Source organism: Rhinoderma darwinii, chromosome 3 (genome assembly GCF_050947455.1).
Source record: "Rhinoderma darwinii isolate aRhiDar2 chromosome 3, aRhiDar2.hap1, whole genome shotgun sequence".
Classification (NCBI taxonomy): Eukaryota; Metazoa; Chordata; class Amphibia; order Anura; family Rhinodermatidae; genus Rhinoderma; species Rhinoderma darwinii.
This window is the reverse complement of record NC_134689.1, coordinates 305,440,247-305,453,237: the sequence shown is the minus strand read 5'-3', so window position 1 is coordinate 305,453,237 and position 12,991 is coordinate 305,440,247. Positions and strand designations below refer to the sequence as shown.

Sequence of the window (12,991 nt, the reverse complement as noted above, 5' to 3'; positions counted from 1 at the left end):
ATCTATCTATCTATCTATCTATGGGCCCTGATGGGTGCTGGATTATCAAATATTGTCAAATATAATCTAACAACTCCAAAGAAAGTTTAAATCCTATGATGAATATTGTCAAAACTAGGTTCCTTAGAGGTCTGATTCTGTTCAACCGTCCACCCAGCATAGAGTTGTAAAATGATTATTACCAGAAGGTAAAAGCAGAACATTTTCAGTATTCATTTGTGAATATGACTACTACACTTGTCCTTTCCTATGGCCTACAAGATACATAGACCAAAGGTCTATTGTTTTTATGGACTGTCCATAAATTTTTGGATATTTGGCAACCCCAAGGGTTAAATACATGACGGGTAGGACAAACCAGTGAATGGCCTTCCGACATTATAAAAGGGACTTTCCTATCTCATAAAGTGATCACTTTATTAGATATCAAACCCATCCTGATATAGGGGTGGCCACAGAGCTATTTTTAGCACTGCGTCCCCTTCAAAGATTTCCCTGCACAACTGTGCTGCAGTTTCCTGCACAGTTGGTGGTCAGAAGTGTTGCTGTGTAGAGCTGCATCATTAAACCAGCTCTGCAGCTCTTTAATTCTCAGGATCAGTCGGGGCCCCAGAGGTTGGACCCACACCCATCAGAAAATGATGGCATATCCTAGTGATATGACATTACTATATAAAATGGGAATAACCTTTAACAAGTAGTGTAGTTCAGCATATCCATGTAATGGACATACATAAGTTTGCTTATTAAAATTATCGATTATATTAAATGTTACATGTTTCATTTGTAGGTGAAGTGTTTTTCGTAACTCAGCCAGACAAGTTTACTTTGCAAGAAGCAGCTGAGTTTTGCGAGAGCAAGAATGCTACACTGGCCTCCACTGGACAACTTTATGCTGCCTGGAAATTGGGGTTTGACAAGTGCAGAGCAGGTTGGCTCTCTGATGGTAGCGTTCGTTACCCTATTGTGACACCACGTAAAGTCTGTGGAGGAGACAAACCGGGAGTGCGAACAGTCTATGTCCATCCAAACCAGACAGGATTTCCTGATCCACTGTCAAAACACCACGCCTTTTGTTTCAGAGGTAATACTAAGTGCTAACATTCACAATGCATCAATTAAACAACATATACAGTGAAGGAAATAAGTATTTGATCCCTTGCTGATTTTGTAAGTTTGCCCACTGTCAAAGACATGAACAGTCTAGAATTTTTAGGCTAGGTTAATTTTACCAGTGAGAGATAGATTATATAAAAAAGAAAAAAGAAAATCATATTGTCAAAATTATATATATTTATTTGCATTGTGCACAGAGAAATAAGTATTTGATCCCCTACCAACCATTAAGAGTTCAGCCTCCTCCAGACCAGTTACACGCTCCAAATCAACTTGGTGCCTGCATTAAAGACATGGTCACCTGTATAAAAGACTCCTGTCCACAGACTCAATTAATCAGTCTGACTCTAACCTCTACAACATGGGCAAGACCAAAGAGCTTTCTAAGGAGGTCAGGGACAAGATCATAGACCTGCACAAGGCTGGAATGGGCTACAAAACCATAAGTAAGACGCTGGGTGAGAAGGAGACAACTGTTGGTGCAATAGTAATAAAATGGAAGACATACAAAATGACTGTCAATCGACATCGATCTGGGGCTCCATGCAAAATCTCACCTCGTGCGGTATCCTTGATCCTGAGGAAGGTGAGAGCTCAGCCGAAAACTACACGGGGGGAACTTGTTAATGATCTCAAGGTAGCTGGGACCACAGTCACCAAGAAAACCATTGGTAACACATTAGGCCGTAATGGATTAAAATCCTGCAGTGCACGCAAGGTCCCGCTGCTCAAGAAGGCACATGTACAGGCCCGTCTGAAGTTTGCAAATCAACATCTGGATGATTCTGAGAGTGATTGGGAGAAGGTGCTGTGGTCAGATGAGACTAAAATTGAGCTCTTTGGCATTAACTCAACTCGCCGTGTTTGGAGGAAGAGAAATGCTGCCTATGACCCAAAGAACACCGTCCCAACTGTCAAGTATGGAGGTGGAAACATTATGTTTTGGGGGTGTTTCTCTGCTAAGGGCACAGGACTACTTCACCGCATCAATGGGAGAATGGATGGAGCCATGTACCGTCAAATCCTGAGTGACAACCTCCTTCCCTCCACCAGGACATTAAAAATGGCTCGTGGCTGGGTCTTCCAGCACGACAATGACCCGAAACATACAGCCAAGGCAACAAAGGAGTGGCTCAAAAAGAAGCACATTAAGGTCATGGAGTGGCCTAGCCAGTCTCCAGACCTTAATCCCATCGAAAACTTATGGAGGGAGCTGAAGATCCGAGTTGCCAAGCGACAGCCTCGAAATCTTAATTATTTACAGATGATCTGCAAAGAGGAGTGGGCCAAAATTCCATCTAACATGTGTGCAAACCTCATCATCAACTACAAAAAAACGTCTGACTGCTGTGCTTGCCAACAAGGGTTTTGCTACCAAGTATTAAGTCTTGTTTGCCAAAGGGATCAAATACTTATTTCTCTGTGCACAATGCAAATAAATATATAGAATTTTGACAATGTGATTTTTTTTTTTTATATAATCTATCTCTCACTGGTAAAATTAACCTAGCCTAAAAATTCTAGACTGTTCATGTCTTTGACAGTGGGCAAACTTACAAAATCAGCAAGGGATCAAATACATATTTCCTTCACTGTATTTGTAAAGGATTATCTAACATAAAGTAAAATATATATTTTCGCTAACAATTTAGTTCCTGGGTAACTGCTAACCTTTCATGTGGTTAGTTCAAAGATAGAAAGTATCGAGGCTCTCACCGACTTTGCAATAAATTTCTCTTATTCAGGATCTTGGTCTAGGATGTGGAATAAACCTACGGCCGTTTCGCGTGCGTACACGCTTTGTCAAGGCCCTGGCGTCACTTCCTTTTCCTGCCCTTTTTATTAGAAAATAAGTGCACATTGTTTCGTAAAAAAAAAATAATAATAATAACAAACAGGAATATACACAACATATGATAGTAGGTGATGTACCATAAACATTTCATAGCATAAAATAACATTGTATTGTTTTTCTTTAACACATTAGGGACCGGCCCATAGTGTTTCTACGTCGGTCACTAACGGGCCTTATTCTGATGCCATAGACTTTTTACGTTGCGGCATCGGAATAAGTAAACAGAGCAGGGAGCTGTCAAATTTCCTTCTCTCAGCTACTAGAGGTAGCTGAGGGCTGGGAGCGTCCCTGCTCTTCCGGGTGAGATCGATATTAGTATCGATCTCACCCGTTTAACCCCTCAGATGCAGTGCACAATAGCGTGCACCACATCTGAGTGGTTTTGGAGAGAGGGAGGGAGCTCCCTCTCATCCAACTGACACCCGGCGATAAGATCGCCGAGTGTCTGTTTCTCCGATGGCAGCCGGGGGCCTAATAAAGTCCCCCAGGTCTGCCTGTGGTGAATGCCTGCTAGGTTATGCCAGAGGCATGACCTAGCAGATGCCTGTCCGTTTTACATGGACAGGCATAATACACTGCAATACAGAAGTATTGCAGTGTATTATAAATGCCATCGGATGATCGCATAGTGAAGTCCCCTAGTGAGACTAGTAAAAAAGTGAAAAAAAGTTTAATAAAAAGTGAAAAAAAAAAAAGTGAAAAAAAATAATATGAAAAACCCACTTTTTCCCCCTTACAAACTGCTTTATTATTAAGAAACAAAATAAAGTAAAAAAGTTAAACATATTGGGTATCGCCGCGTCCGTAACGACCCCAACTATAAACTTATTACATCATTTAACCCGCATGGTGAACGTCGTAAAAAATAAAATTAAAAAACATGCAAAAATTGCTGTTTTCTTTGAATCCAGCCTTAAAAAAAATGTGATGAAAAGTGATCAAAAAGTCGCATCTACTCCAAAATGGTACCGATAAAATCTACAAGTCGTCCCGCAAAAAAAAAAGCCTTCCTACAATTGCATCGGCGAAAAAATAAAAACGTTATGGCTCTTCAAATATGGAGACACAAAAACAAATAATTTTGAAAAAAAAGTGTTTTCACTGTGTAAAAGTAGTAAAACATACAAAAACTATACAAATTTGGTATCGTTGTAATCGCAACAACACGCTGAATATAGTTATTATGTATTTATACCACACGGTAAATGGCGTACATTTAGGACGCAAAAGAGTATGACGAAATTGCTGGTTTTTTTTCTATTCCCACCCAAAAAAAGTTCATAAAAGTTAATCAATAAATTTTATGTACCCCAAAATGGTGCTATTAAAAAGTACAACTTGTCCTGCAAAAAACAGGACCTTATACAGCTATGTCGACACAAAAATAAAAAGTGTATATCTCTTTGAATGAGACGATGGAAAAACGTAAAAAATTGCTTGGTCATTAACGTCTAAAATAGGCTGGTCATTAAGGTGTTAAAATAACAAGGTTTATATTATGAAAGCACTCAGGTCGTTTCGGTCATTGAGACCGAGAGGTCCTAGTGCCCCTGTCTGTAGGATAATTTCAGCGTCTTTTTGTAAAAGGGTTTTATGTCTATCTCCTCCGGACATTATTGGCTTCATTTGAATTATACCCACAAACCGCATACATCGTGCATTACTTGCATGTTTTTCCTGCATATGTTGTATCAACCTAGGACATCCCTCACCTGTAATTAATGATCTTACATGTTCACAGAATCTTACATACATCGGTCGTATAATTTTCCTACATAAAATCTACCACAATTGCAAACTGCTGCATACACCACATACTGAGTTTTACAAGTTATCAGCTCATTTATCTCAAACGCACAGCCCCCTAAATTAAGGTTCCTGGTGCGTTTTATGGAATTGCAAAAATTGCATTGTCCACACTTATGATTACCTTTCGGCCCTATTGCTGATAGCCAATTTTCATTTTCTTTTTCTTTTTGGGAAAAGCAGCCCTTAACCCCTTCCCTCCGCAGCCATTTTTCGGATTTTTACTTTTGTTTTTTCCTCCCCACCTTCCAAAAGCCATAACTCTTTTTTTTTCCATCAATATTTACCATATGATGGCTTGTCTTTTGCGGGACGAGTTGTAGATTTTCAAAGCACCATTTTTTGTACCATATAATGTAGTGGGAAATTAGAAAAAATAGATATGTGGGGTGGAATAGGAAAAAAACAACGATTCCCCAACCTTTTGGGTGGTTTTGTTTTTACGGTGTTCACCATACAGTAAAAACAACATGTTAACTTTATTTTGCGGGTCAATACGATTACAGCGATACCAAATTTATTTAGTTTTCTTTATGTTTTACTACTTTTACAAGGAAAAAACTGATTGTTAAAAATAAAATGTGAGTTTTGTCGCCACATTCTGAGAGCCATAACGTTTTTATTTTTCTGTCGATTTAGCCGTGTGAGGGCTTATGTTTTTCGGGGCGAGCTGCAGTATATATTGTTATTATTTTGGTGTACGTGAAACTATTTTTATTACTTTTTATTTCATTTTTTGTGGGAGAGGAAGGGACCAAAAGACTGCAATTCTGATGTTTTTATTTTTTACGGCGTTCACCGTGTGGACTAAATAATGATATATTGTAATAGTTCAGACTTTTACGGACGCGTCGATACCAGTTATGTTTGCTTTTTATTTTTTTTACATATATATTAAGATATTGTTCAAATTTTTAAAATTCTTCTTGCGTTCCAGACCACACTATGAAAATGTCGTCGATGTAACGCAAGTACAATTGTAAATACCTAGCATAGGGATTAAATAGATTATAGATCATTTTTTCTTCCAGATCAGCCAGAAATAAATTTGCAAAAGTTGGGGCTACTGGAGTTCCCATGGCCGTTCCTGCCTTTTGACAGTACCATGTGCCATTGAACTGGAAAGAATTATGATTTAACACAAATTGCAGTGCTTCACAGACATAACTGAAGCCAAGATGCTATGCTGGATCATTCATACAATGGATCTAAACTTTTCCTTCAAGAATATCGCTGACGTAGGTTCGCATCTTAAAGAGGCTCTGTCACCAGATTATATATATACCAGAATATATATATGCCTGGTATATATATATATATATATATATATATATATATATATACCAGAATATATTATATATTATTATTATACCAATCAGCATCATACGCTTCTCATTGTTCCAGCCCAGCATGATTGTGCAGTGAAAGAAGCTGGGCTGGAACAATGAGGAGTGTATGACGCTGATTGGTCACTGATTGGTCACTGATTGGTCAGCATCATACACTCCTATGTACAACGCCCAGTTGGTAAAAAGTAAAAACACGCCCAGTTGGTCATTAAGAAACTAATTAGCATAAATCTAACATTGCCCATAACTTGCTAAAAAATTATCGTTTTTCAAAATAAAAACCACTGCTGTTATCTACATTACAGCGCCGATCAGATTGTGTAGGAGATAGGGCACTTATAATGTGGTGACAGAGCCTCTTTAAATGTGGACATTTACCAAAGCATCTGCTGCATTTCCTCTACATATGTGCCGCAACAATAAAGTATATGTACATACACAAATAAACATCCTCACTAACATGTGTACATATAATAAAATAATACGAACACTCCTACTCTAAAATGAACACTGATAAGATTAACGTATGAAACATTGTACAGGGTGGACGATTTATATGGATGCACCTAAATAAAATGGGAATGGTTGGTGATATTAACTTCCTGTTTGTGGCACATTAGTATATGGGAGGGGGGAAACTTTTCAAGCTGGGTGTTGACCATGGCGGCCATTTTGAAGTCGGACATTTTGTATCCAACTTTAGTTTTTTCAATGGGAAGAGGGTCATGTGACACATCAAACTTATCGAGAATTTCACAAGAAAAACAATGGTGTGCTTGGTTTTAACGTTACTTTATTCTTTCATGAGTTATTTACAAGTTTCTGAGCACTTATAAAATGTGTTCAAAGTTCTGCCCATTGTGTTGGATTGTCAATGCAACCCTCTTCTCCCACTCTTCACACACTGATAGCAACACCGCAGAAGAAATGCCTCCCGATCTGACCCCCTTAGACTTTTATCTTTGGGGTCATCTGAAGGCAATTGTCTATGCTGTGAAGATACGAGATGTGCAGCAACTGAAACTACGGATGATACTGGAAGCCTGTGCTAGCATTTCTTCTGCGGTGTTGCTATCAGTGTGTGAAGAGTGGGAGAAGAGGGTTGCATTGACAATCCAACACAATGGGCAGCACTTTGAACACATTTTATAAGTGGTCAGAAACTTGTAAATAACTCATGAAAGAATAAAGTAACGTTAAAACCAAGCACACCATTGTTTTTCTTGTGAAATTCTCGATAAGTTTGATGTGTCACATGACCCTCATTGACCATTGAAAAAACTAAAGTTGGATACAAAATGGCCGACTTCAAAATGGCCGCCATGGTCAACACCCAGCTTGAAAAGTTTCCCCCTCCCATATACTAATGTGCCACAAACAGGAAGTTAATATCACCAACCATTCCCATTTTATTTAGGAGTATCCATATAAATGGCCCACCCTGTATAATGAAACCTCTTTAAGTCAACCACACAATATTTCACAAAAGGCCAATATACATAGAATATAAGGAAATTGAAACACTTCACAGGGGTGGTCTTCTCAAAGAGATGTTCGTAAATATATAGGTATAAAAACATATAAACTTATCGTTTTCCCTTTAAATGTTGATTATGCTGCCTAAAAACCTATTGTATTTATGACATAATTTTGATATGTTATCCAGAGAAAAAAGTGTCCTCTTTTTTTCACATTGTAGCCGCCCCATTTGAAAAAGAAGAAATTCCAAGTACTCCAACAATTGAAGAAGAATTAATTGCAACTCAGGTATTACCTCATTTGGAGGGGCTGCCTTCTGGGGACACAACTGTGGAATCGGTGATTGCCACTGAATTTGAAAACAACACATACTTATGGCTGACAAATGTCACTGCTCTTCCCACTGTTGAAATACTAGAAACAGGTACAAAAGATCTCAGTCTATCATATAATAATCATAAAGCTATTATATATAAATGTATTTTATGTCCTTTACCCGAATAATCATTAAAATATACTAACCTTTGTGCATTTTTTGGTCTATTAATAAATGTTAAAAATTTTTATTTTTATTATTGTTTACACGTGAACAGATTAGTTGAAGAATACAGATGTAGCCATCTTTATCTTGACTCTTAACGCATTAAATACACAGTGGCAAGAAACTTTAATTTAACTTTCTCAATGACTTTTCAATGGCTTTTGTTGTGTAATATCATGTTGAAGCAAGTTATCAGAGTCAAGGTAAAATCGGCTACATCTAAGTCAAGAATAAAAAACCCAAACTTTCTTTTGCTACAAAAGTTATATTGTATTACACATGTCAATTAATTTCTTCTGTATACATTTTATCAGTTAAACATATAGTTATCAGTACTTTTTTTGCTCTTTTTTTAAAGTGGTCCCTTCAGCAATTCCCCCTCTGAGTCCTATTCCAGAAGTCATAAGTGGAGATGCATCTGTTGATATCAGCGGAGTTAGTGGTGTTCCATCTGGTGAAGTATCTGGAGAAATCAGTGGAGATGTATCTGGAATTTCTGGAATAAGTGGAGAATCTTCTGGGGTAGAAGCAAGCGGGTTGCCTTCAGGAATTGACATTAGTGGGGAAACATCTGGAAGTGGATTGCAATCTGGTTTTGAACTTTATGGAGAAACAAGTGTGAGTGGACTTTCATCTGGAGAAGTATCTGGTGAATTACCATCAGGTGCAGTTGTCGCTAGTGGTCTGCCTTCTGGTTTATCTTCTGGGGATGAAAGCATATCTGGATCAGCTTCAGGTATCTTAGATATTAGTGGACTGTCATCAGGAGAAATGAGTGGAGACACTGCTATTGAGGCATCTGGAATTGAACTTGTTAGTGGTTTACCATCAGGGCTAGAGTTTGGAAGTGGGCTGACATCTGGTAGTGGAGATATTAGTGGACTGTTTTCAGGTAGTGGAGATTTTAGTGGACTACCTTCTGGTTTTCCAACAATTATACACGTGGATACAACTTGGATAGAAGGTGCAACAAAAATACCAGAAACTGAAGCAGAAGGAAAAGGTCTGACTGAGTTTAGTGCATCAGGAGATCTATCTGGGTTACCATCTAGTGATTTCAGTGGCATAGCTTCAGGTCTAGAAATCAGTGGTGAATCTTCTGGATTAGGTATTAGTGGCCAGCCTTCTGGATTTTTTGATGTAAGTGGAGATGTCTCCGGTTTTGATGCTAGTGGATTTCCATCTGGATCTTCTGGAAGTAGTGGAGACCTTTCAGGTTTTCCATTTGCAAGTGGGGATTTTTCTGGTATTAGTGGTGAAGCATCTGGGATAATTGACATTAGTGGTGAAGAATCTGGAGTAACTGATATCAGTGGAGAAATATCTGGAATATTAGATGTTAGTGGTGATTTGTCTGGCATAAGTGGTGAATATTCTGGAATAATTGATATAAGTGGAGAGGTATCTGGTATAAGAGACCTAAGCGGTGAGCCTTCTGGAGAATTTGACATGAGTGGACAACCATCTGGAACACTTGATATCAGTGGTGTGAGTTCTGGTATTTTTGACGAAAGTGGTGAATCATCTGGAGTTACTCTTATAGATGGACATTTAACTGAACTTTTCCGACCATTAGAAGGGGAAGTGGAAGGAAAAGGGTCTGTAGAAACTAGTGGTTTGTTTTCAGGGGATATCTCAGGTGAAGTATCTGGAATTTCTGGCATTAGTGGTGAACCCTCAGGCTATATAGATAGCAGTGGTTTTGTCTCTGGAGACATTCTTAGTGGAGAAGCAGACATCAGTGGACTTTCTAGTGGCATTGACTTTAGTGGAGAGACATCTGGAATTGGATTTGTGAGTGGTTTCACATCTGGCATTGAAGACCTTAGTGGACTCATATCTGGTATCCCTACAATATCACATATAGATTTTACTTTAGTAGAAGCCCCAACAATGGGAACTATTACAGAGGAGGCAGGTCAGGGACCATCAGGAATATTTGAAATTAGTGGATTTCCTTCAGGTGAGGCATCTGCAGAGACATCTGGACTTCGTGATTTAAGTGGAGAGCCATCTGCCATACAAGAAAGTGGAGATATTTCTGGATATACATCAGGACTTCCTGAAATCAAACTAATAACTGATGATTTAATTGAGGCTGTTACCAAACCAACAGTTTCACAAGAGTTAGGTGGTGTGACTGTTCCATACATTATCGAAACCTTTGCTTCAGGGGAAATTAGTGGTGAGGCACCACTTTCTGTACCTGAAGTCAGTGGAGATCCATCTGGAATTCCTTTAACTAGTGGTGAATCTGTTGATGGAAGTACAGAAGCCAGTGTTGACACATCTGGTTATCAAACTGTTTCTACCCAAGATTTGTCAGGTGAAACATCAGTTCCTGACATAATTATTAGCCCATCAAAACCAGAAACTGAGTTAACAATTGTCTCAAAGGAACCTGAGGAAGCAAAAAAAGACATTGAACTATCTACTTCTGCGTCAGGAGATATTATAGAAGAGGCATCAGCTCCAACGCCAGCACCATTGATAGAAGTTACACCACAAGTTCTTCCTGATGTACATGAATTTGAAGGTACTGTACTATAGTTCTCTTTTTCAATATGATTGATATAAAGACCAATATTTAAACATTTATTTATTAAGTTATTCTGATGTTAATATAAATCTAGTGATATCAATACTTTAATTATCAAAACTGATTGTCTATTGACATGAATTTCAGCCTATACCCATAACTACGGAGACTCTGGCTTGCTGGATTGTAACCATACATAATATTCTTCATTCCAAACATCATTATGGGACTAACACGGAATCCGACAAAACACACCTCCATATGAAAAAACGCCTCCATATGAGATTGAAGCCATATGAGTATAGCGCCATAGAAGTCTATGGGTGTTGTATTATGGGTCTGTGCAAGTCAAAAGACACATAAGTCTGCATTAACTCCTTAATGACCAACCTTACGCTTTTTCTTGGCGGTCATTAAGGGTACTTACGGCACAGCGCCACCTTTCGAGCATGCCTAGTGCCGGTTAGAGCAGGTGTTGGGCTGTCTAAAGACAGCCGAGTTCCTGCTCTAATTGCCCAGATCGGAGTTACTTTCATTCTCAGCCGTTTAACCCCTTAGATGCTGTGGTCAATAGTGATTAAAACATCAAAGTGATTTCAGCGGTAGGGGACTCCCCATTGGCATACACGTGACCCGATCACAGAATGCCGATGGTTTCCATAGCAGCCAGGGCCCTGACAAAGTCCACCAGGCCTGCCATCAGTGTATGCCTTCTGATAGGGACCTAAAAAAATGGCTTTCAGTTTTACCCTGACAGGCATATACACTGCAATACAGAAGTATTGCAGTGTATTATGAAAAGTGATCAAACAATCACATACTGAAGTCCCAAAGTGTGACTAAAGATGACGTAAAAAAATAGTTTAATATAGTTACTAATAAATAGTTTAATAAAGTTACTAATAAATAAATTACAAATTCTGAGTGTAAAAATAAAAAAGACACTTTTTATTCAAGATGCTTTATGATGAATAAAACCTAAAAAATTACAAAGCTACACATAATTTGTGCTGCTGTATCCGTGATGACCTGAGCTATAAAGCTTTTACGTTAGTTAAACCGCACAGTGAATACCGTAAAAAAATATAAAAAACAATGCCAGAATTGCTGTTTTCTGTTCAGAATGAATGCTAAAAAAAAATGGAATAAAAGCAATCAAAAATTCATAGGTACCTATAAAAACCACAAGTCGACCCGCAAAGAAATAAGCCATGGCTCTTAGAATATGGCGACACAAAAAAAAATACTTTAAAAAAAAAAAAGCGTTTTTATTGTGCAAAAGTAGTAAAACATAAAAACCTATAGAAATTTGGTATCGCCATAATCGTAACGACCCGCAAAATAAAGTAATGGTATTTACACCACACGGTAAATGGCGTAAATTTAAGATGCAGAAAAGAATGGCATCCAATTTTCTTTTTTATTACCCCCCAAAAAAAGGTAATAAAATTTAATCAATAAATTATATGTGCCCCAAAATGGTCCCATTAAAAAACACTACTTGTCCATCAAAAAACAAGCCCTCACACCTCTATGTCTACGGAAATATAAAAAATTATGGCATTTGGAATACCATAATAAAAAAATGAAAAAAAGCTCCAAAATCGGCACAAAATAGGCCGGTTTCTGAAAAAGGACACATTATTTTTCTAATAGTAAGCCTATAAGAGACGTATCGAAAACTGATATATTTCTGGTGACTGCAGGAATTATCGGGACATGTGCAGAGATCCAGTGTGGAACTGGAACATGTGTAGAAAATGAAGGGAGAGTTCGTTGTTTATGTTCACCAGGATATGGAGGAGACAACTGTGATATAGGTAAATACTATTTTATTATTTTTTGAACACATCTACAAAAATCGAATTGCTTATTTAATGAGTTTAATTCAATGTATGGAATCTGCATACAATGAGTTTCTTCAGCTATGTGACCTTAGGCTGATGTCTGCTGAAGCGTGGTGATTCCAATGTATGATTCCAAATATATATAAAAATAAGGTCGACAAAAAGGTAAGGCAGACATGGGATTTACTCTGTACTCGGAATTCTGAGATTTGATTTTGATCATTTCCGTTTTTTGTTTTTTTTAAAAAATACATGTATTTTACTATTGTTTATTAATACTGAGAGTTATGAGAACCTGTGATAGATGGCATTCTAGAATAATATATTTAGCAATGAATGTGGACAGGAAAAGCATCAAATGTACTAAGAGCCAGCTCCAGGTGCATGTGGAGCCTTGGTCAACAGTGTCACATAAGTCACCCTGTGTAACCCACCCTTTGCTTGACAAGAATAGTCTCT

The 12,991-nt window shown here is 38.0% G+C and overlaps 1 protein-coding gene across 1 annotated transcript in view; it reads left to right on the top strand.

The window, feature by feature from the left end:
- Positions 1–12,991, top strand: part of ACAN (aggrecan) — a 105,356-nt gene that overhangs the window by 70,476 nt on the left and 21,889 nt on the right. Inside the window, exons 10-13 of the mRNA XM_075858187.1 lie at positions 791–1,084; positions 7,826–8,029; positions 8,505–10,682; positions 12,392–12,505. Of these exons, the coding sequence (XP_075714302.1) occupies positions 791–1,084; positions 7,826–8,029; positions 8,505–10,682; positions 12,392–12,505 (2,790 nt within the window). The remainder of the gene's footprint in view (positions 1–790; positions 1,085–7,825; positions 8,030–8,504; positions 10,683–12,391; positions 12,506–12,991) is intronic.